This window comes from Myxocyprinus asiaticus, chromosome 16 (genome assembly GCF_019703515.2).
Source record: "Myxocyprinus asiaticus isolate MX2 ecotype Aquarium Trade chromosome 16, UBuf_Myxa_2, whole genome shotgun sequence".
Taxonomy (NCBI): Eukaryota; Metazoa; Chordata; class Actinopteri; order Cypriniformes; family Catostomidae; genus Myxocyprinus; species Myxocyprinus asiaticus.
The window spans coordinates 13,595,959-13,619,272 of NC_059359.1; the positions used below are offsets into that span (position 1 = coordinate 13,595,959).

The window sequence follows — 23,314 nt, forward strand, 5'->3', positions numbered from 1 at the left end:
AAGGAAATAGAATGGGAAAAATAATATAATAAATGCAAAACCGAACCCTGGTCGTACAGACACCGGCACACTTACACTCCACGCCATTGGAGCGACACTCTTAACATACATTGACTATTGGGGTTACATCTGAAAGCAAACGGTCACTCTGAAAAATAATCAATATGATCAAGCTTTGGGGCAACATTGGTTAATATCACATATTAACTACTAATAAAATACAATGATAGATAATGAATAACAAAGTTCGTAACCTACAGGTTTGAATTACATAGCATTTCTGGTTATCACATGTATAGCGTAAAACTCAAATGCATGTGTTGAGACAAATACTATACAAATAATGTGGTCACAATACTTTCAGCTTAATTCATGTAATGGAAAATTGTGATTCTTTTTCAAATATTTTATAATAATTAATTTGATAAGCTTCCATAAACATTGATTTTGTTCACTTTTTCTTTTGTTTTTATTGACAGAATAATATAACAATATTACACAATGGTATTCATATAAATTAATTCACTCACATTTGATAATCCTATTTATAAACAGAAAATATGGGCAAGCCTATTGGCACATAAAAAGAAAGCACAGGTTTAGAGTTTTTTAGACTTTTAGATTTTACAGTTTTTGGAAGTCACAATTGTTTGAATATCCGGTCTAATGATGCTCGCTCATAACGTCTGTGTGTATGTATAAAATACTCGAAAATTATAATTTTCTCTAATGAAATGTGAATTAATAAATACAAACAAATAACTCTCCAATGTGTAGATGTCATCGTGAATGCTGAGTGCTGCAGTAAAATCTTTATCATGCGTCTCCATTGCAACATTTAGCAAGAAACTAGATGTTGTGGTGTTTTTAAGTTTGTTGTTCTTCTTCTTTCTACTCTTTTTTTTCTTTTTTATGGTGGTTGGCAAAACAAGCGTAACATGCTTACAACTTAATGGTCATTACGCTGGGAGAAAGAGCTCTGAGGCATTCAGCTCTGGCCTGTTGAAATTCTATGGTTATAGCACCCCTTAGCGGTTTATGGCTGCCAGTGAACTGCTAATGACTCATTCACGTGGTGATCACGGCGGTAGAAAGCCTATTCTGAATGGATGCCCACTTTAATTATAAATAAAGATTGTTTAGATTATTTTCTCCCTCGCATCATTGTAACTTCTATCCCTCACTAGGGCTGGAGGACATTATTGAATATTTACAATACTTTTGCTGAAGATTAGCTACATTTTGAATATCGCAATCATTTTTATGCGCTTTATATTTGGCAATTAAAGGGGTCATGACATGATGAACCAAATTTTCCTTGATCTTTTGACATATAAAAGGTCATTCTACTATAAAAACATAATGTAAGTAATGCCTCATTCTCTACTTCCTTCACATTGTGATGTCACACAGTGTTAGACCGCCTCCACAACAACACATCAATGCCAACTTTACCTTATCACTTTCATAGCCCGCCCAGTAGTGGTGAGCAGTGAGATGGCAAAGAGAGAGCATGTCAGTCAAGAGCAGAAAGCCAATCATAGCAGTTGCCATTTACTATCAAGTCTTAAAGGAGATGCAGCACCAAAACCGAGTGTTTCTGGCAGATGCTCAGAGCAAAAAACTTCACTGATATTATACATTAAGTGAACCTCAAGGAACATAGTAAAATAATAAAAAATTCCCTAAAGAGCATTAACATAGTTTTCATGATTCCCTCCTTGTTTCACGGCTAATGAGAGCGTTGAGACTGAAAGATGTTGGTAACACTTTACAATATGGTTCTATTCATTAACATTATTTAATGCAACAGGTATCACGAACAAAACAAGTAACAATGATTTTTGACAGCATTTATTAATATTGGTTAATGTTAATATATCAAAATACTATTGTTCATTTTGGTTCATGTTAGTTCATATTGCATTAATATTAACAGACACAACTTTTAATGAAAAAACAAACAAACAAAAAAACATATTTGTATATGCATGTAATGTTTAATGTGTGTGTTCATGTATTTCATGTCTTTTATTTTGAAAAGTTTAGTTCCTGTTCCCTAGTCATGTGATGTCCTGTATTTCCTCCATGTTCATGTGTCTTGTTTTCATTGTACATTGTTTAATTATCTTGTTTAGATTTCTGTTTGTTCATTGGTTTATGTTCTCCCATGTCCATGTATTTAAACCCTCATGTTTTCCATTGTCGGTTGTCAAGTATTGAATGTGATTGTAGATGTTTAAGTCAAGTCAAGTCCATGATCATGTTCAGTTCACGTGTAGTTAGGGTTTTGGATTTCACATTTATTTAATCAATTGCACTTGTGTTCTCACTTCATCGTCATCGTCATTGCCTATGCCAGCTACAACATTACAGAATACTTGAACGACTATGAACCCAGCAATCCAGCTCCTCCGCCTACGTCAGGGGAATCGTCCCCTGGAGGACTGTGTGGAGGACTTTTGCGCTCTGGGCTACCGGGTGGATTTTAATGAGGTGGCCCTCATGGACTGTTTCCAATTTGGACTTTATGAGCCCATCTCTTCTCTGATGCCAGGCGGTAAGAGTACCCTCGCTCAGTATATCGACCTTGCCCTGCAGATCACTGGTTCTACATTCACTGTGGGGGAGGCGGATACCGAGCCAGAGTTCCACGTCATGGCCGCTGCCGAGCCAGAGTTCCACGTCATGGCCGCCGCCAAGCCAGAGTTCCACGTCATGGCCGCCGCCGAGCCAGAGTTCCACGTCATGGCTGCTGCCGAGCCAGAGTTCCTCATCATGGTCGCTGAGCTATCACCATCTTTTGCTCCATGCCATGTCACAGCAACGCCTCAGCTTGCTCCATGCCATGTCACAGCAACGCCTCAGCCTGCTTCATGCCATGTCACAGCAACGCCTCAGCCTGCTCCATGCCATCACAGCAATGCCTCAGCCTGCTCCATGCCATGTCACAGCAACGCCCCAGCCTGCTCCATGCCATGTCACAGCAACGCCTCAGCCTGCTCCATGCCACGTCACAGCCACGCCTAAGTCTGCTCCATGCCTTGTCATAGCCACATCTGAGCAGTTGGACCTGGAGATGGTTCCCTCCCTTGTACCCACCCTTATTTCTCCTGTGCAGGCAAGGGGAACTTAACCCTCTGACCCCTCCTGGACCCTCTGAGCCCCGGACTCTGCCTTGGCCTGTCGGTCCTTCAACATTGCCTTAGCTCTGCGTTCCCTTGGCTCCACTGTGGTCCTTCAGCCTGTCGGGGATCCTCGTCCCTCCGGCTCCTTCTTGGTCTGTCGGTCACCTGGCTCCGCCTTGGCTCTCCGATCCTCTGGCTGCGTCTCATCCCTCCGATCTGTCAGCTACACTGGGGACCTCCTTCCCTACGGCTCCACATTGGTCCTCAGTCCCACCGGCTCTGCCTCAGTCTTCCGATCCCCCAGCTCCTCCTTGCTCCTCCGAGCCTGCAGTGCCGCCTTGGTCCTCCGTGCCTCCGGCTCCACCCTGGCCCTTCGAGTCTTCAGCTACTCTACAGGTATCAAGTTCCATGGTGTCACCCTTCGAGTCTCTCACGGCTCCGCTTTCCATGGCTCCGCCCCTCAAGTCTCTCACAACCCCACCTTCCACAGCTCAACCCCTCAAGCCTCTCAGGGCCCCACCTTCCATTGACTCTGCCCTGGTCCCATGCCCCATGCCACGCCAAATGCCTCAAGCCCACACCCCCCCCCCCAGCTCCCTACAGAACTTTCGAACTATATCATGTTTATTGTGTGTGTTCATGTTTAGGAAGTTTAGTTCCTGTTCCCTAGTCATGTGATGTCCTGTTTTCCCTCCATGTTCATGTGTCTTGTTTTCATTGGTTCATTATTTAATTATCTTGTTTAGAGTTCTATTTGTTCATTGGCTTATGTTCTCCCATGTCCATGTATTTAAACCCTCATGTTTTCCATTGTCGGTTGTCAAGTATTGAATGTGATTGTAGATGTTTAAGTCAAGCCAAGTTTATGTCAAACCATGTTTAAGTCAAGTCAATTCATGTTCATGTTTATGTTTATGTTTAGTTTAGTTCACGTGTAGTTAGGGTTTTGGATTTCACATTTATTTAATAAATTGCACTTGGGTTCTCACTTCATCGTCATCGTCATTGCCTGTACCAGCTACAACATTACAATGCAAAAATTAACAATAACCAAGATTAATAAATGCTGTAAAAGTATTCATGTTAACTATTGTGTTAACTAATGTTAATAAATACAACCTTATTTTAAAGTGTTAATGAAAGTTTAACATAGTGTCTCTGATTTAAACTTCAGCAACAAAAACACTGTTAGAGTTGGTAAGTTTCATTAAATTTGTTTCTGTGAATCAGTTTAAAATTCTGATTCTGTGATTCATTTTCGTCATCACTCAAAAATGTTCACTGAAGTCCCTGCGTGACATATTTCACATATTACAATGTTTTAGTAAAAATATGTGTAAAAATATTAAAACGTTTAAGTAAACATATATGTACAAATATTGCTGTTTATTACTATGTATTGTTATATGCCTTGAGTATTTTTTACTAGATTTTTAGTGTATTTTACTTCTGCATTAAACATTTTGAATCTACTTGGCAACAAGGACTGTTTATTTGAAATGATGATTCCTCTGATAAAAAAAAAAAAAAATGAAGCCATTTCAGAGCAAATACAATATAATGTGTGTGTATATATATACAGTACTGTGCAAAAGTTTTAGGCACTTGTGGAAAATGTTGCATAGTGAGGATGTCTTCAAAAATAATGACAAATAGTTTTCATTTATCACTTAATGTCATACAAAGACCAGTAAACATAAAAAAAGCTAAATCAATATTTGGTGTGACCACCTTTGCCTTTAAAACAGCACCAATTCTCCTAGGTACACCTGGACACAGTTTTTCTTGGTTGTTGGCAGATAGGATGTTCCAAACTTCTTGGAGAATTCACTACAGTTCTACTATCTATTTAGGCTGTCTCAATTGCTTCTGTCTCTTTATGTAATCTCAGACTGACACGATGTTCAGTGGGGGGCTTTGTGGGGGCATGACATCTGTTACAGGGCTCCCTGTTCTTCTATTCTAATCTTTTCTATTTGCAAAAGTAATGTTTTGGAGTCTAACATTTATATTTCCTATTGACACACTAAAGCTGAAGATATAAATGGCCATCTTAAGACAAATGCTTTTGTGAAACATCTTAAGTGCCTAAGACTTTTGCACAGTACTGTATATTTATATATATTGCCCAGCCCTTATCCTAAAAATATTTACAGAATATTTCTTCTGTTTCTCTTATGAAATAAACACATCTATTCTTCTGTAGTGGACGGCGTGTGGAATGAGTGGTCCAACTGGAGTTCCTGTTCTTCATCCTGTTCTAATGGGACAATGCAGCGCACACGGGAGTGTAATGGGCCCTCGTATGGGGGCTTAGAGTGTCAGGGCGAGTGGCTGCAGAAACAGGATTGCTTCCTAAGAGAGTGTCCTGTTGATGGTCAATGGCAGCTCTGGAGCTCTTGGGCTGGTTGTACCAAAACATGTGGTGGAGGGAGCCAACAAAGGCAAAGGGTGTGCTATGGCCCCTTCTTTGGTGGGGAGTCATGTCCAGGGGACAGAGAGGAAGTTCGACGTTGCAATGAGAAGAGATGTCCTGGTAAGACGTTCGTGTTTTAAGCCAAAATTCTTAAAGTTCATACTGCAGCATGTCTTCTACAGTTTAGGAACTTGTTAAGCGTTTCATATTGTATTAGTGAAGTGGTTATCAAATCTGGTCCTAGATGGGTACCTGCAATGCACATTATGGATGTCTAATTTTGGATTTCCTTATTTAACACACCTAATCCAACTCATCAGCTCATTAGCAGAGGCTCCAAAACATGGGGCGAATTCCATTTGGAAGTAAGCATTCCTTTACCCTACTCACTCCAAAATACAGAGCTCTTGAATTGAGTACTCTGAAAGGAGCAGAGCATTTCTGTCTCATGGGTGGCTGTTTGGAACATGTCGTGGAACACATACGTCATCGCCACTTTATTTTGAATTGGAAGCTAATAAGATAACATAGCAGCAAAATTTGTGCTTTTAGCTGTTAAGATTGCAGTGGCATTAAAAAGCCACAAATATTGCCTCTTCATGTCTTTAATGAAGACATCATTAAAATACTGTCTCTCCTTGTGGCATTTGGTAAGAACAAACCAGCATGAAAACATATAAACATCTAATGGTGCGTCTAGAGAGTCGAATCGACCAGAAGTCATTCATTTTCTATGGCAGCCAGCGTCTCTCGGTGGCGAGAAGCGGCGCGTCCGTGGTCGGCGCGTCTTGGGCGTTGTGGGCGTCAGAGGAAAGTTCAAATGCGGGCAACATTATGATAATGAGCTTTGACGCGGTCCGGCGGCAACCTATTGGAATATAGAAGTGCTCCACTCTAGCGAAGTCTAGAGAACACAACAGAGTAAACTTTGATTCCCACCAAACAATAGTTCCGAAGACAAAATGGAGGAGAAACTAATTATTGCCGTGGCGGGTTTTCCCGTAATATACGATCTGTCCCTGTTTGCTTACAGGGATATAAATAATTTTAAAAAACGATGCGTGGACAAAGGTATCTGAAATTGTTGGTGTGCCAGGTGAGTTGATGAAGTGGATATTATGGTTTATATAATATTATATATAATATATTGCATGCTAATTTTGGCGCCACAGCATGCAAAGCCGTGCTGCCTGATCAATTGTTAACACATTTACACAATCAGCGTTTGTCTTTTTATATTTAATTACTTTCTGCCATCGATCAATTTCTTTCACATTTAAAAGATTTCATGAGGATATACGCTACTTGTGATAGGTCAGCAAAAAGATTCCGGTCGACATGTCTGGATGTTTTGCGGCCCCTTTAAATATAGTTCACAAAACCAAGCATTCCGAAAGAACGTTGCCGCCTATTTTAACTACGTCAGAGCGTCCACTAATCTTCGATAGCATTGTTGGCAGGGCAGCCAGAGCAAATTTTTATGCTCTCGCCTCCTCTGGTCTGAACGCATGGTAAGGAATACTGCCAGCGAATAGTCCTTGAGTGTACGAGCGCAACTGAGGATTTAAAAGTTTTCCTTAAGTTTCTAACAGTCTTGTGGAAGAGCCCTTTGTGAAGGGATTCAGTTGCTCACTTTCATTTGCAACAACATTTGAGTAGTGTTCCAGGCATTCCCTTCAAGGGCACCAAAATGCTGTTTGGAACTGGCCCCTGAACTGGGTGTGTCAGATAAGGGAGACCAGACCAGGATTTAGAGCCACAGTTTAAGTGTGTCATCCTTCTCGAACTTCTTCAACTGTGTTATATTTGTTACTTTGTTCACATTTAAAGGACCTCAAGTTGTATTTTGCAGGATTGTTGCAGATATTTTGTTTTCCCTCTGACGTCTGTGGTTTAATGCAGAGCCACATGAGATCTGTGAAGAGGAGAATTTCTCCAACGTAGTGTGGAAGAGAACTCCTGCAGGAGACACAGCGGCTGTCCGCTGCCCTCCAAATGCTGTGGGTAAGACATGACTCATACAAACACAAACACACACACACAGGGATCATCACCAAAAGCTGCACACAGACATATTCAGCACCACGGACAGCCCCAGACGCTTAGTTTAAAGAAGTTAAAGGGATAGTTCACCCAAAAAAACTTAATTCTGTCATTTACTCACCCTCATCATTCCAAACCCATATGAATTTCTTTCTTACATGGAACACAAAAGGAGATGTTTGGCAGAATGTTAGCTCCTTTTGTCTCCTTTTGAAAAAAGTCTCTTTTTGTGTTCTACAAAAGAAAGAATGTATTTGTAACAACATGAGATGAGACATGAGACAACATGAGGGGAAAATGATGACAGAATTTTCATTTTGGGGTGAACTATCCCTTTAAAGTAAACCAGCAATACCTTCATTAACAGCCATTCAGTACAATTCATTAATAATCAATTCATGTTCAAGCTCTTTTCATGATGGCTCATTTCTTTGGTGCAGGACTAATTCTTCGGCAATGTTCATTGGACAATGAGGGCATTGCATACTGGGAGAACCCAACTTACATGAAGTGTGTCTCTAATGATTACCGCAGTATCCAAACACTGGTGAGCTCAAACATATCTCCAAACTTAGCCAAGAAATGATCATGCAGACCAAATCCAAAATGGTGTCTTCAAACTTGTTGTTGATCTTTCTCTACTCCAGACCAGAGATCACTTGTCTAAGGCTCAGAGGGGGCTTGTGGGAGATGGGGTTTCTGAGGTGATGACCAAATTGAGGGTGACCTCCAGTGATGGAACAAGCTACAGTGGAGACCTTCTAGCTATCATAGATGTACTAAAGAACATGACAGAGATCTTTAGGAGATCTTATTACAGCCCCAGTAATGCAGACATGAGAGTAAGTATTCTGAATTTTTTGCTTGGTTCCAAATGAAGGAAACTTTGCTTAAGTGAACTGACTCTGAATGTTTCTCTGTCATGTGGTTTTGTTTGCAGAATTTTGTGCAGTCAGTTAGTAACCTACTAATGGAAGAAAACAGGGAGAGGTGGGAGGAGGCCCAACTGGTGAGTCACCCTTTACTCTCAATCATTCTCAAATGATTAACACAAATGCTTCATTCTTTCATTCACTATTTATTTCAGTCATTCTTTCACTCATTCATTAATTCACCTACTCATTCCCTCCATTTTCATCTATTCACATTGTTTCACTCTCGTTTACTCAGTAATTGTGCTAGATTCAGCTGGTTTTAAAGATGATTAATTGGCTTCTTTTCTCCACTTCACTGCACATATTTCTTTCAGCTTAATGTCTCCTGCTGTTTAGAAAGATCATTAGTTAGGTTAGGATGTATGTCTTAAAACAAGCTTCAATTTACATTCTTAAAAAGGATGTCATAAAAGCTTGTGCACACGCTAAACTGCATGAGTATAGTAATTTTAAGAAAATTAATTAATTAATCATTAATTCACTTAAAAACAGAATCACATTGTTAAAGGAAAACTTACAAAATATTTTTTGAAATTAAGCTGTTTCTTTCTTGCAGCTGGGCCCTAATGTTAAGGAGCTGTTTCGTCTAGTGGAGGACTTTGTGGACGTCATCAGTCTTCGCATGAAGGACTTCCAAGATAACTATGAGGTTACAGACAACTTGGGTTAGTTTCTGATGACATTCTCTGGTCATACCTTGTTTTTCTCCTGTCTGATGACATAAGAGGCTAGTAGTAGTTAGGGCTGGAAATGGGATGGAGTGAATTTCATGGGGTAACGGCATTCCCGTTCAAACTGACTACATTTGTTAGGAGTATAAAGAGTATTTCTATCTTTTCTCCACTAAATAGCCTATGAAATCTATGTGGGTTCAGCACATAAATGCGTGGGATCTTCTGCGTCTGTGGTTGCGCAGTGTTGACTATCGTGAGTGGCCAGAACACATTCACGCAACAGATCAACAGATACACACGGGAATCCACGGGCAACCGATCCACACATTCACGCAACAGATCCACACGCGCTCAATTTCCAAATCCACGCACCAGAAGAATGCACAAATATACGGTTCCCTATCTGTCACTCACTTGACGTTGTGTCAATGTAGTGACACTAGGGGTCGCCCTTGGGAGCCCCAAACACCTCTGATCTTTGAGAAGAGGCCAATGGGAATTGGCAAGTGGAATTTGCATGCCACTCCCCTGGACATACGGGTATAAAAGGAGCTGGCTCGCAACCACTCATTCAGATTTTGTCTTCGGAGCTGAGCGGATGTATTCAGTGAGCTGAATTACTCTGCCGATCCATTCACCTCGAAAGCTGTTGGATTTTGGTGCATTACAGCGGTTTCTCCCTCTCGTGCACCGGTGGAGTGCAGAGAATGCCCCTGGGCACTTCAGCAGCTAAAAGAGTATATTCCTCTACTAAAAGAGTATATTTTTCCTTCTAAAAGAGTGGCACTTACGGAGAGCGTCTTTTTAAAGATGCCTTTCCGTTTGTGTTTAATTTCTGGTTGCAGTCGTTACCTCTCCGCTTCCGACGGCCACGATTGCTGTCTTACGTGCTTGGGTGCTGCCCATTCGGAGACAGCGTTGGTGGATGGGTCAAGTCCTCACTGCGAGAACATAACCATGCCAACGTTAGGATCACGGCTTTCTTTCGTCAGAGGGAAAGCTACCAAAGCAGCTCCCCGCCTCGGTCCTTCTACCTACGGGTATGAGATCATATCGGTTAGCACTGGGGGTGATTTGGGGATCCAAATGGGAGCCGCTCCACCGGGTAACCCCCCACAGACCTCCCATTCCCCAGCACGCTCGTTCGCCCGGGCGAGTTCTGGGATGAGACTGCCGGCTCGTCTCAGCGCGAAGAGGATGAGCTGTCGATCGTAGCATCGGAGAGCGGGCTTGTCCTGTCTGATGCCGAGGACTCGGCTGGGCTCCCATCTTCGGGTGCGGTCACCCAGTCGCAGGCCGGTGTGGAGCTGATGTTTTCCCTCCTCCCCCGTCCCTGACCGGTCCTATAGTGGGTATCCGGAGCCAGGTAAGTGCTTCGATGTCCCCAGACTCAGCACGGCCACAAGTTCGGGGCCCGAGCCCCCTCAATGTGGCGCCTCAAGCTCCACCCCACCCGCCGGTACGTCCGACGCGATTGTCCCCTTGGTCCCCCTCGCCCGGAGTTTGGAGGCATGGCATGTGCTTTCCAACCTGTCACGATGGCTGACCAGCACCGTCCGACTCGGCTATGCAATTCAGTTTGCCAGGCGTCCGCCCAGATTCAACGACATCCGTTTCACCTCAGTGAAGGGCGAGAATGCCACTGTCCTGCGTGCGGAGATCGCGACCCTTCTGCAGACGCAATAGAGCCTGTCCCTCCATCCGAGATGAAGAAGGGGTTCTACAGCCCCTACCTCATCGTACCGAAGAAAGGCAGTGGGTTTTGGCCAATCTTGGACTGCAAGTGCTGAACCGGGCCTTGCACAGACTCCTGTTGAAGATGCTGATGCAGAAACACATTTTATCAAGTGTTCGGCATCAAGATTGGTTCGCTGCGGTAGACCTGAAGGACGTGTACTTCCACGTCTCGGTTTTACCTAGACACAGGCCCTTCCTGCGTTTTGCTTTCGAGGGTCGGGTGTACCAGTACAAGGTCCTCCCCTTCGGTCTGTCCCTGTCGCCTCACGTCTTCACGAAAGTTGCAGAGGAAGCCTTGCCCCGCTAAGGGAAGTGGGCATCAGCGTCCTCAACTATCTCGATGACTGGCTAATCCTAGCTCACTCTTGGGATTTGTTGTGTGCGCACAGGGACCTGGTGCTCAGGCACCTCAGCTGACTGGGGCTTCGGGTCAACTGGGAAAAGAGCAAGCTCTCCCCAGTTCAGAGCATCTCTTTTCTCGGGTTGGCGTTAGACTCAGCCTTGATGATGGCGCGCCTCATGAGCGAGCACGCGCAGTCAGTGCTGAACTGCCTGAAATCATTCAGGTGGAGAACGGCGGTCCCACTGAAGCAATTTCAGAGGCTTCTGGGGCATATGGCATCCTCGGTGGCGATCACGCCGCACGGGCTGATGTATGTGAGACCGCTTCAGCACTGGCTTCAGACTCGAGTCCCGAGATGGGCATGGCACCATAGGGCACATCGTGTGGTCATCACGTTGATCTGTTGCCACTTGTTCAGCCCTTGGATGTTCCTGGCATTTCTTTGGGCAGGGGTTCCCCTAGAGCAGGTCTCCAGGTGAGTCATCGTCATGAAAGATGCCTCAAAGTCAGGCAGGGGTGCCGTGCGCAACGGGCATGCAGCCGCCGGCTCCTGGACGGGGCCGTGACTGCGTTGTCACATCAACTGCCTCAAGTTGCTGGCAGTGTTGCTCGCCCTGCAGAGGCTTCGGCCATTGATCCAGGGCAAGCACATGTTGGTCCAGACAGACAGCACAGCGACGGTAGCATACATCAGCCGCCAAGGTGGCTTGCGCTCCCGTCACATGTTGCAACTCGCCCGCCATCTCCTCCTCTGGAGTCAGCAGCGACTCAAGTCGTTGCGAGCCACTCACATCCCGGGCGACCTCAACAGCGCTGCAGACGTGCTGTCATGGCTGGTCACGCTCAGCGGAGAGTGGAGACTCCACCCCCAGGTGGTCCAGCTGATTTGGAGTCGATTCGGTCAAGTGCAACAGCACTTCCCCGGGAATCCTCCCACTGCTCGCTCTGGTATGCCCTCACCGAGGCTCTCCTCGGCACAGACGTGCTGGCACACAGCTGGCCCCGGGGGCTACGCAAGTATGCGTTCCCCCCAGTGAGCCTACTTGCACAGACCCTGTGCAAGGTTAGGAAAAGAAAAAGGTTAGAATTAATAGGGTTAAGACCAAAATAAAAGAGAAATTGGGTTTAGGAAAAGAAAGAGGTTAGGATTAGAATTGGGGTAAGGGGAGGGGGTTAAATAAAATAATAAAATAGGATTAGAAAAAGAAGATGGTTAAAATTAATAGGGTTAAGACCAATACAAATTTAAATTAGGTTTAGGGAGAAAAAAAAGTTTAGGATTAGAATTGGAGTAAGGGAAGGGCATTGAATTAAACCAAACATGAAGAATCTTTGGTATTAATTCAAAAAAAAAAAAAAAGGAAGAAAGGGTTTTAGGAGAAGGAAGAAAAGAAAGGAAAAAACATTTATATATATAAAAAAAATATTTTAACTGAATTGTAATAAATGAATTTACTTGAGAAACAAAAGGAATCAAGGTTTTGGGGTGGCATGGTGGCTCAGTGGTTAGCACTGTCCCAGGTTCAGCCTTTCTGTGTTGAGTTTGCATGTTGTCCCCATGTTAATGTGGGGGGTTTCCTCCAGGTGCTTCAATACAAGTCCAAAAACATGCAGGTTAAGTGAATTAGAGACTCCAAAATTGCCCTGTAGATGTGAATGAGTGGCATAAAACCTGTGTTAAGTCAAATATGTAGATCACAGTTGGTCTGCTGTGGCGACCCCTAATGGGAGCAGCTGAAAGAGGAAGAAAAAGAATCAAGGATTTATGTTCCTTTTAATATTGTTTGTGATTTACCTTCACCAAACTCACTTTGTGCTTGTGATTTTATATATCTAATAAGGCGTTTTGAGTAGTTTGTTAGTTAGGCAAACAACAATGTTACATACAAACAACAAATTGATTAATTAGTTAGTTAGTTAGTTAGTCAACAATGTTACATACAAACAACAAATCAGTTAGTTAGTTAGTTAGTTAGTTAGTTAGTTAGTTAGTTAGTCAGTCAGTCAGTCAGTCAGTCAGTTAGTTAGTTAGTCAATTAGTTAGTTAGCCACACAAAAATTTTACATACAAACAACAAATTAATTTAATGATAATTTAGAGACAATTACATACAAAGGAAACAATAGCACAAAAATAACATTGAATATACAGTATAATTAATAATAATAATAAAAACAAAAGAATGGACAGAACTTTACACAATAAAAATGCGCTCAAGATCTTTTATAAGTGCTATTATTATTTTATTAGTGCATTATTATTGCTCCAAATAATGAAAGTGTGGTTAGTTTGAAGCTGTATAGATAATATTTGAATAGCTAGCAACAAAAGACAGATATTATAAAAGAATAAAATAATTTGAGCTGAGAGAGTTTGTACTATAGAGTCTTCTGACATGACACTCTAGTTGAGATGTAACCTCTGCGCAGTCAGTATTTTGATGTTCTCACTGTTCCCTGTGGGTTTTCCCTCCAGTGTTGAGTATTCACAAGCGGCCTGTCGCCGGAAATTCAGATATCACTTTTCCCATGAAGGGATGGAGGGGGATGGTGGACTGGGCTCGCAACTCTGAGGACAAAGTTAGAGTGGCCAAAAACATCCTTGTCACTGAAAAAACAAGTAAGAAACAAGGAGAATCATACACAGTTCTACACACATACACATACTTTGACTAAGTAGTAAACACACTCTGGCATTAATTGCACACAAAAATGTGCTCCAGACACATTGACACTTGGTGCTCATGAGAATTGCACAGGTTCATATCTCGCCTGCATTGCATGCCAATTCTTCCCTGGTTTGTGCTGGCTTGTCAGAGGTGTGACTTGCGTTTAGCTCATCTGATCCAGACACATTGAGCCTTTGTGCTCATGTGGGAAGCACAGAATCAACTCTTGCCCATGCATGCAGATTCTATTCCCAATAATTCCCTGTCTCCCCTCTACTGGCTTTCTCAATAAAAGCAGCAAAAAGCTCGAATATAAAAAATAATGTACTAGCTCTAATATGAAACTCTGTTTATAAACAAATCTTCCAGACAGAAAGTTAGGCTAGAAAGTAGATTGCTGTAGACTGTGAAATGTACGTCATGTCCGACTTTACAGGCCTTTAAAGAAGATCCTTCCCCTGTGACTATGCTAATAGAGGAGTTGCTAATTAATCAGGAGGTGGCAGGAGCCAATCAAGAGCAATTAAGTTTAATTCCCCCTCCCATTGGGAGATCTGTTGCCATGCCACCAGTGGCGGACTGACAGGTCGTCAAGCATAGGACATGCTGAGATGAGCGTTTATATTAACGATGGTTTTGGATGAGACAAATGACCTCTGGTGGATATGAAGAGAGAAAACACTTATGGAAAACACGCACGCTTCCACAGAGCAGACTAAACTATCTCATCCTAGTCTCGTATACAGCTTATTCTGACCAACAACCACCCACTTAGGCAGGAAGAGCTGTCTCACTGACATTTAAAGCAAACTGTCACAGTTCGTATTGTCCCTACATGCTGTTTAGTTGGTTATCTGACATATACAATACCATAAAAGTAGACTGGCATAGAAAAATGTATGTAAATAATGTGTAGAAAGTCTAAGTACAATACAGAAAATAAGTACAGACTATTTCACAGACATAAATAAGAAAGCATCTTATCTTGTTGATATCTAGTTTACTTGCTACAATCCGGCTCAAACAAAACTCTTAATATCTTACAAAAAAATGCCACTTTTAATGTCACTAACCTAGCTAACTTTGGAAAATCCAGTGATTGTTTCATCCTCAAAAGCACTCATCGTATTAACCCAGTACCTTGTAAACATGACTTTGATCCAGGAAGACTGATATAAACAGCCTATGTGCCCTTATGTGTGGAAGTCATGCCCAGCCAGCCAATCAGATTAGTGCTTTCTAATGTCCCCTAAATAGCATGAACATTCCTCCAGTACACTGTGTTGCAGATAAATGCCCCCTCAGGTCTCATCTGTTCCCATTATTGTGGCTGTGGCCATGGCATATTGGTAGACATGCTTGGGGAAGGCGGCAAGCAAAAACACAATTACCCCGATGGAGTCCAAAACAGTCACACGCACACACCCTCCCGCCTTTGTAACTTTTATGTTCTTGCCCATGGGAGCTCAGCTCTAGCCCTGGAGCAGTGGCCTCTGCCCGCTGCCTGGCACACCCCCACCATCTCTCTCTCTTTCTTGCCCTACAGCATATGCCAGTCTGCCAGGCTCTAGTCCACATGTTTTTGCATGAGCTGAAGCAATGTAGCTTGAAGACCAGATGGACTTTATGTGTGTGTGTGCATTGTTTTAGGAGATCCTGCTGCCCACTGTTCTCTGACAGTGATGCAGTGAGTGTGACAGAGGCTGGACCGCTGCCCTTCCATCTCACGCGTACCTTTTAACCTGCTTTAGTCTCTTCATTAGTGCTGGAAATATGGCCTTGTCATTGCAAATCAACAGGCGATTCCAATATGTGTCATCATTAAGCATGTATCTATGCATGCACAGTACTCTGCAAAAGTTTTAGGCACTTTTGAAAAATGTTGCATAGTGAGGATTTTTTCAAAAATAATGCTATAAATAGTTTTTGTATTATTTATAAATTAAAGTCATACAAAGTCCATTAAACACAAAAAATATTTGGTGTGACCACCTTTGCCTTAAAACAGCACCTAGACACTGTTTTTCTTGGTTGCTGGCAGATAGGATGTTCCAAGCTTCTTGGAGAATTCGCCACAGTTCTTCTATCTATTTAGGCTGTCTCAACTGCTTCTGTCTCTTCATGTAATCCCAGATTGACTAGATGTTCAGTGGTTGGCTCTGTGGGGGCCATGCCACCTGTTCCATTGCTCCCTGTTCTTCTATTCTATTCTATTCTATTCTATTCTATTCTATTTATAATAGTAATGTTTTGGAAATCTAACATTTATATTTCCTATTGACACATTAAAGCTGAAGATATCGAGACTCAAGATGGTGCTGAGTATGGCTGCTGCATTGCGAGCTCCGATACAACATTGCAGTTTTTTGTTTGTTTTGTTTACTGTTCTTATGTTTTTTGTCTTGGATGTTGTCTGCCTTATTGTCTACGACAGACAAACACTTTTGGACATTGGTTCTGCAATTGCACATCTGTAAACCGGACTTCAAATTCCTCAATGCCGACCCGCTGTTTACAAACACGGCAGCGGAGCCCTTTGTCTGGGCAGCCCGGTCGTGGAAACGCAAAAGGAAAAGGGGAAGGAGAGCCGGCATTCTCATCAGAGTAAGACGTCGCGCAAATCGACCCCCGCTACCCAGTATTCTGCTGGCAAATGTTCAGTCTCTGGACAACAAACTCTGTGAGCTGAGAGTGCAGATCTCTTTCCAACGAGAGACGAGGGACTGCTGCATTATCTGCCTTACAGAAACTTGGATGTCTGCTGAGATTCCAGATTCAGCCATCGAACCCGCGGGGTTCTCTGTGCAACGAGCGGACAGAGCGAAAGACCTCTCATGTAAAAGCAGAGGTGGTGGTGTATGTTTTATGATCAACAAATCCTGGTGTGATCAGAGGAATGTACATTCTATCAAGTCTTTCTGCTCTCCTGATCTGGAATTTCTCATGCTTCTGTGTCGACCATTCTGGCTACCGAGGGAATTCACAGCGGTCATTATCACTGCTGTATACATCCCCCCACAAGCCGACACAGACCGGGCACTCAAGGAACTGTTTGGGAGTATAAGTGAGCAGGAAACCGTGCACACTGAGGCCGTGTTCATTGTGACCGGGGACTTTAACAAAGCCAATTTTAAATCAATCGCACCAAAACACCACCAACACATCAGTTTCAACGCACAAGGGGACCGGGTTTCGGACCATTGCTACTCTCCCTTCCGAGATGGCTACAAATCTCTCCCCCACCCACCATTTGGCAAATCGGACCACTCTTCCATTCTGCTTCTGCCTGCTTACAGGCAGAAACTGAAACAGGAAGCACCCACCCTCAGAACGATCCAGTGTTGGTCTGACCAGTCAGATTCTACGCTACAAGACTGTTTTGATCACGCCGACTGGGAGATGTTCCGGTCCGCCTCTGATGACAACATCGAAGTTTACGCTGATAGCATAATGTGTTTCATCAGAAAGTGCATGGAGGATGTTGTTCTGACCAAAACAATATGGATCTACCCCAACCAGAAGCCATGGATAAAAAGCGATATTCGCGCTGCACTTGATTTTAATTCCGGGAACGCGGAGGAGCATAAACAAGCCAGTTATGCGGTCCGCAAAACTATCAGAGCAGCCAAACGCCAGTACAGGGACAAGATTGAAGGACAGTTTAACACCACCAACTCTAGAAGCATGTGGCAGGGAATTAATATCATCACAGACTTTAAAGGGAATAAAAACTCTGCCGTGAACACCGCTGCCTCTCTCGCGGATGAGCTAAATACTTTTTATGCTCGTTTTGAGGGAAATAACACCACCCTCGTGGAGAGAGCTCTCGCGGTCGAAGCTACAGTGGTTAGTTCACTCTCCGTCTCTGTAGCGGATGTAACCCGATCCTTCAGACGGGTGAATATCCGTAAAGCCGTGGGTATTCCAGGCCGCATAATCAGAGCATTTTCAACCTTTCCCTCTCCTTGTCTGTGGTCCCCACATGCTTTAGAATGTCCACCATTGTGCCTGTTCCAAAGCAATCCAAAATCACTTGCTTAAATGACTGGCGTCCTGTTGCTCTTACCCCCATCATCAGCAAATGCTTTGAGAGACTATTCAGAGATTACATCTGCTCTGTGCTGCCTTCCTCACTGGACTCATTGCAGTTTGCTTACCACAACAACCGCTCCACTGATGATACCATTGCATCTACAATACACACTGCTCTCTCCCACCTGGAAAAAAGGAACACTTATGTGAGAATGCTGTTTGTAGACTACAGCTCAGCATTCAACACCATAGTGCCCTCCAAGCTTGATGTGAAACTCTGGGCTCTGGGCTTAAACAGCTCGCTGTGCAGCTGGATCCTGGACTTCCTGTCAAGCTGATGCCAGGTGGTTAGAATGGGCAGCAACATCTCCTCATCACTGACCCTCAACACTGGAGCCCCATAGGGCTGTGTTCTCAGCCCACTCCTGTATTCTCTGTACACACATGTCTGTTTGGCTCCAATGCCATCATTAAGTTTGCTGATGATACGACGGTGGTAGGTCTAATCACTGACAATGATGAAATGACCTACAGAGAGAAGGTGCACACTCTGACATGCTGATTTCAGGAGCACAACCTCTCCCTCAACGTCAGCAAGACAAAGGAGCTTGTGGTGGACTTCAGGAGGAAAAGACAGAGAACACAATCCCATCACCATCAATGGAGCACCGGTGGAGAGAGTCAGCACCTTCAAGTTCCTCAGTGTCCACATCACTGAGGAACTCACATAGTCCGTCCATACTGAGGCCGTTGTGAAGAAGGCTCATCAGCGCCTCTTCTTCCTGAGACAGCTGAGGAAGTTTGGAATGAACCGCCATGTCCTCACAAATTTCTACACCAGCACTGTAGAGAGCATTCTGACTGGCTGCATCACTGCCTGGTACAGCAATAGCATCACCCACAACCGCAAAGCCCTGCAAAGGGTGGTGCGAACTGCCAGACACATCATCGGAGGTGAGCTTCCCTCCCTCCAGGACATATATACCAGGCAGTGTGTGAAAAAAGCTCGGAGGATCAACAGAGACTCCAGCCACCACAGCCATGTGCTGCTCTCACTGCTACCATCAGGCAGGTGGTATCGCAGCATCAGGACCCGCACCAGCCGAATTCATGACAGCTTCTTCCCCCAAGCAATCAGACTTTTGAACTCTTGATCTCTCACGATCAATATACATCAGCACTGCACTTTATTAATCTTATTATCACACACTGGACTGTCATAAATTATATTCTCTCTTAACAACACATTGGCAACTGACTATCAACCGACAGCCTAAATGTCAATACAGTACAATACAACCTACTGTATATTTTATATATACTATATATACTATTTTTATTGTATAATGTGTATTCTACATTGTGTGTATGTGTATTCTATATTGTGTGTATTGTATATAGTTATTTGTATTTTATATCATAATATTTGTAATTATGTGTATATTAGATATGTAAATTTTGATGTGTAAATCTGATGTTTATTGTAAATTGGTGTATGTCTCATCACTGTCATGACTGCTATGTTGCTCGGAACTGCACCCAAGACTTTCACCCACTATTGCACTTGTGTATATGGTTGTGTGACAATAAAAGTGATTTTGATATAATTAAGACAAATGTTTTTTGTGAAACATCTTATGTGCCTAAGACTTTTGCACAGAACTCTATGTGTGAACTTTTTATGCACCTGGGAAGATCCTACATCTGATTTGTGCAGGCGTTATTATACAAGTTGGAAAACAAAATACGGAAATAGACTGGCAGCCACCTAGCAACCACCCAAAAGCCCTAGCAACCCGCAAAGCAGCATGCTAAAAACACTGGGGGCACCTTAGCAACCACATAGTAATTCCCTGGCAACTATTCACAACACCCTATGGTTATTTACAGGAGAAACTGAATTTTCTATTTTAAAAAAAAATAAATGCCTGATTTCCATTAAATCTGTGTAATGTGTACAGAACCAAACAGAACAACTAGCTGTAAATGTGATGTAATTTAGAAGCACAAAACTTTGCTGAGAGAAAAAAAAAAACAATGGCAAAACTGTTTTCTGTTGTACCAGTGGTTAAGATTTGTAAATGCATCTTCTCAACTTTTTCACAACCTATATGATTGTACATGATATAGTACATGACAACAAATTATTAATTATTTTGAATAAAGCATTCCGTAAAGGGTGAGTCATTTGCTTTAGAGAGACTACAGTTGATTATAAGTTTAGTTGTTTATAACAAATTAAAGCTGATGTGTGTAATTTTTCGATGTTAAAAAATGTATGTTTACATGCACACCAATTCACTGATAACTACCAAAGATCAGCTTGTTTAAAAAAATATGATGACTTAAAAAAAAAAATGGTTACATGAGACTAATAATCATCTGATCAGTCTCTGATTTTTATGTCAAACCGTTAATAGGCATGCGCATAGCACTTGCTGGTAAAAATGCTGGTAAAGATGTTTACATTCAATGCAAAATGGGCAAACAACTACATATGTTGATCGGTTTATGCTTAAACCATTTAGGACCTTAACCCCGATAAAGGAAAGCCGTTGATGGCTTTCAATGCACTCAAAGTTATTTTTGCAATTCCGTATGGTGACACTAGTGTCACAGAAATGATACACTTCAGCTTTAATATTATTGAATACAGCACTTAAATTGAAATTACTTCACAAAATGATTTAATAGCCACTTCAGTAGAGTAGCTTTCTTCTTTCATGTGAACACAGACTTCACAACATCTTAGCAACTCGAGTATTGAGGTATTGAGAATTCTGAGTTTCGACTACCCTTGGTCATTCATGTGCACGTAATGGGTAATTACGATATTTCTGTCTCTATTTGAGGGCTGCATATGTGAATGTCAGTGTATTTGTGCACATTTGTGTTTTTGGGTATGTACTGAAGGTGTGTGTAAACATACATTTGAAAGCATCAGTCATGTGGGACAACCCTGTGGTGAGAAGCTGGAGGGGAGAGAAAGTGAGAGAGTGAGCAAAAGAGTAACCTGCAATCTCGCCTACAGTTACATTACAGGTCCTAAATGAAGGGTTTCATTACTCGACACTGCTCTTCCACAAACAACACAATACACACCACTCAAGTGATCTCATTCATAGCTTTTCTTTTCCTCAACACATTGCTTTATGGCTGTTTTTGGAGGAATGTGATCTGTCTATATCTGTTATATGTTTGTGTTACAGATGAAGAAGATGCATCAGCTTTTGTGACTGGCATTGTACTCTACAGAAACTTAGGCAGTATTCTCTCTCTACAGAGGTGAGACTTCAATCGTAAACTCCCATAGTAAATTCTAATTTAATTCAGTGCTAAAGTATTGTTCTGTTTGTTTTGAACAGTCCAACATAGTAACATTTGCTCAACATTTGACCAACCTGTTTATCCAGACAACAGTGGATGGGGCTAAAGGAGTGTTTGTGAAACTTGTTTCGAAACATCATGAAGTCATTGTTTTGGAGTTCCATGTGGTGCCACAATTCCTCACTTTACCATTAATGGGATAGTTCACCCAGAAATGAAAATTCTCTCATCATTTGCTCACTCTAATGCCATTCCAGATGTGTATGAATTTTCTTTCTTCTGCAGAACACAAACAATGATTTTTATAAAAATATCTCTGCTCTGGAGGTCCATACAATGCAGGTGAATGGTGGCCAGAACTTTGACAGTCCAAATAGCACATAAAGGCAGCATAAAAGTAATTTACACGACTCCAGTGGTTTTTGTTCATGTCATCTTGGACTTACACTGACATCTGGAGGCCTGGATGCAGCATCATTCAAACGCAATTGTTTTCCGTTAAAGATGCCATTGCAAAAAATCACTATTTACAGTCAGCCATGATTAATTTAATCCATAAATTAAAGTGTCTAATAAGTGAGTAGTATTTGGCTGGTCATATGATCATAACATGGCAGCCCCCATGAAGGGATCATCTCAATGTAGATTAAAACAGCCTTTATTAGGTTACTGATACTAGAGTCTCTATCTCATGTGAGTCATCATATATATATACTGTATATATATATAGTACTGTGAAAAAGTATTTCCCCCTTCCTGATTTCTCCTATTTTTGTGTATTTTCTTACTAAATTGTTTTAGATCTTCAAACGAGATATAATAATTAACAATAATTTATAATTATATTTATTTATCACACATTATACATTTGCACATATACAGTGAAATTCTTTTTTTCACATATTCCAGCTAAGCTGGGGTCAGAGTGCAGGGTCAGATATAACATAAACAAAGGCAACCCGAGTAAACACAAAATACAGTTTTCAAAAATATTTTTCTTTTATTGAAGCAAAAAAGTTTTCCAACACCTATATCACCTATGTGAAAAACTATCTGCCCCCTTAAACTTAATAGTTTGTTGTGCCACCTTTAGCAGTAACAATTGCAACCAAATGCTTCCGATAACTGGAGATCATTCTTCCACAATGCTGTGGTGGAATTTTGGCCCACTCTTCTTTGCAGAACTGCTTTAGTTCAGCCACATTGGAGGGTTCTTGAGCATGACCTGCCTGTTTAAGGTCCTGCCACAGCATCTCAATCGGGTTCAAAACAGGACTTTGACTAGGCCACTCCAGAACTTTAATTTAGCTTCTTTTGAGCTATTCAGAGGTGGACAAAAGTCAGATGAGCCTTAATGTTCTTCTGGGTTAGCAGTGGTTTTCGCCTTGCCACTCTTCCATGGATGCTATTTTTGGCCAGTGTTTTTCTGATAGTGGAGTCATGAGCAGTGACCTTTATTGATGCGAGAGAGGCCTGCAGTTCCATGGATGTTGTCCTTGGCTTTTTTGTGACTTCCTGGATGAGTCGTCACTCTGCTCTTGGAGAAATTTTGGAAGGTCGGCCATTTCTGGGAAGGTTCACTACTGTGCCAAGTTTTCTCCATTTGAAGATAATGGCTCTCTCTGTGGTTCTTTGGAATCCCAGAGCCTTCGAAATAGCTTTGTAACCCTTCCCAGACTGATGTATTTCAATCAAATTTTTCCTCATCATTTCTGGAATTTCTTTTGACCTTGGCATAATGTGCTAATGGGTGAGACTTTTTAGCCAACTTCATGCTGCTGAAAAATTTCTATTTAGGAGTTGATTTGATTGAACAGGGCTGGTAGTAATCAGGCCTGGGTGAGTCTAGTCCAGCTGAACCCCATTATGAATGCATTTTCATAGATTTGGGGATTTAGTAACTAAGGGGCAAATACTTTTTCACACAGGCCCAGTTGGTATTGGATTTTTGCTTCAGTAAATAACATTATAATTTAAAAAACTGTATTTTTTAAATACAAAAAAATATAC

At 42.3% G+C, this 23,314-nt stretch overlaps 1 protein-coding gene across 9 annotated transcripts in view; it reads left to right on the plus strand.

The window, feature by feature from the left end:
- adgrb1a (adhesion G protein-coupled receptor B1a) overlaps window positions 1–23,314 on the plus strand; it is a 136,028-nt gene that overhangs the window by 74,001 nt on the left and 38,713 nt on the right. For all 9 annotated transcript variants that reach the window (XM_051721289.1, XM_051721283.1, XM_051721287.1 and 6 more), the window contains 8 exons: window positions 5,335–5,664; window positions 7,447–7,548; window positions 8,028–8,134; window positions 8,235–8,429; window positions 8,528–8,596; window positions 9,079–9,187; window positions 13,753–13,896; window positions 21,187–21,262. In XM_051721289.1, coding sequence (XP_051577249.1) covers window positions 5,335–5,664; window positions 7,447–7,548; window positions 8,028–8,134; window positions 8,235–8,429; window positions 8,528–8,596; window positions 9,079–9,187; window positions 13,753–13,896; window positions 21,187–21,262 — 1,132 coding nt within the window. The remainder of the gene's footprint in view (window positions 1–5,334; window positions 5,665–7,446; window positions 7,549–8,027; window positions 8,135–8,234; window positions 8,430–8,527; window positions 8,597–9,078; window positions 9,188–13,752; window positions 13,897–21,186; window positions 21,263–23,314) is intronic.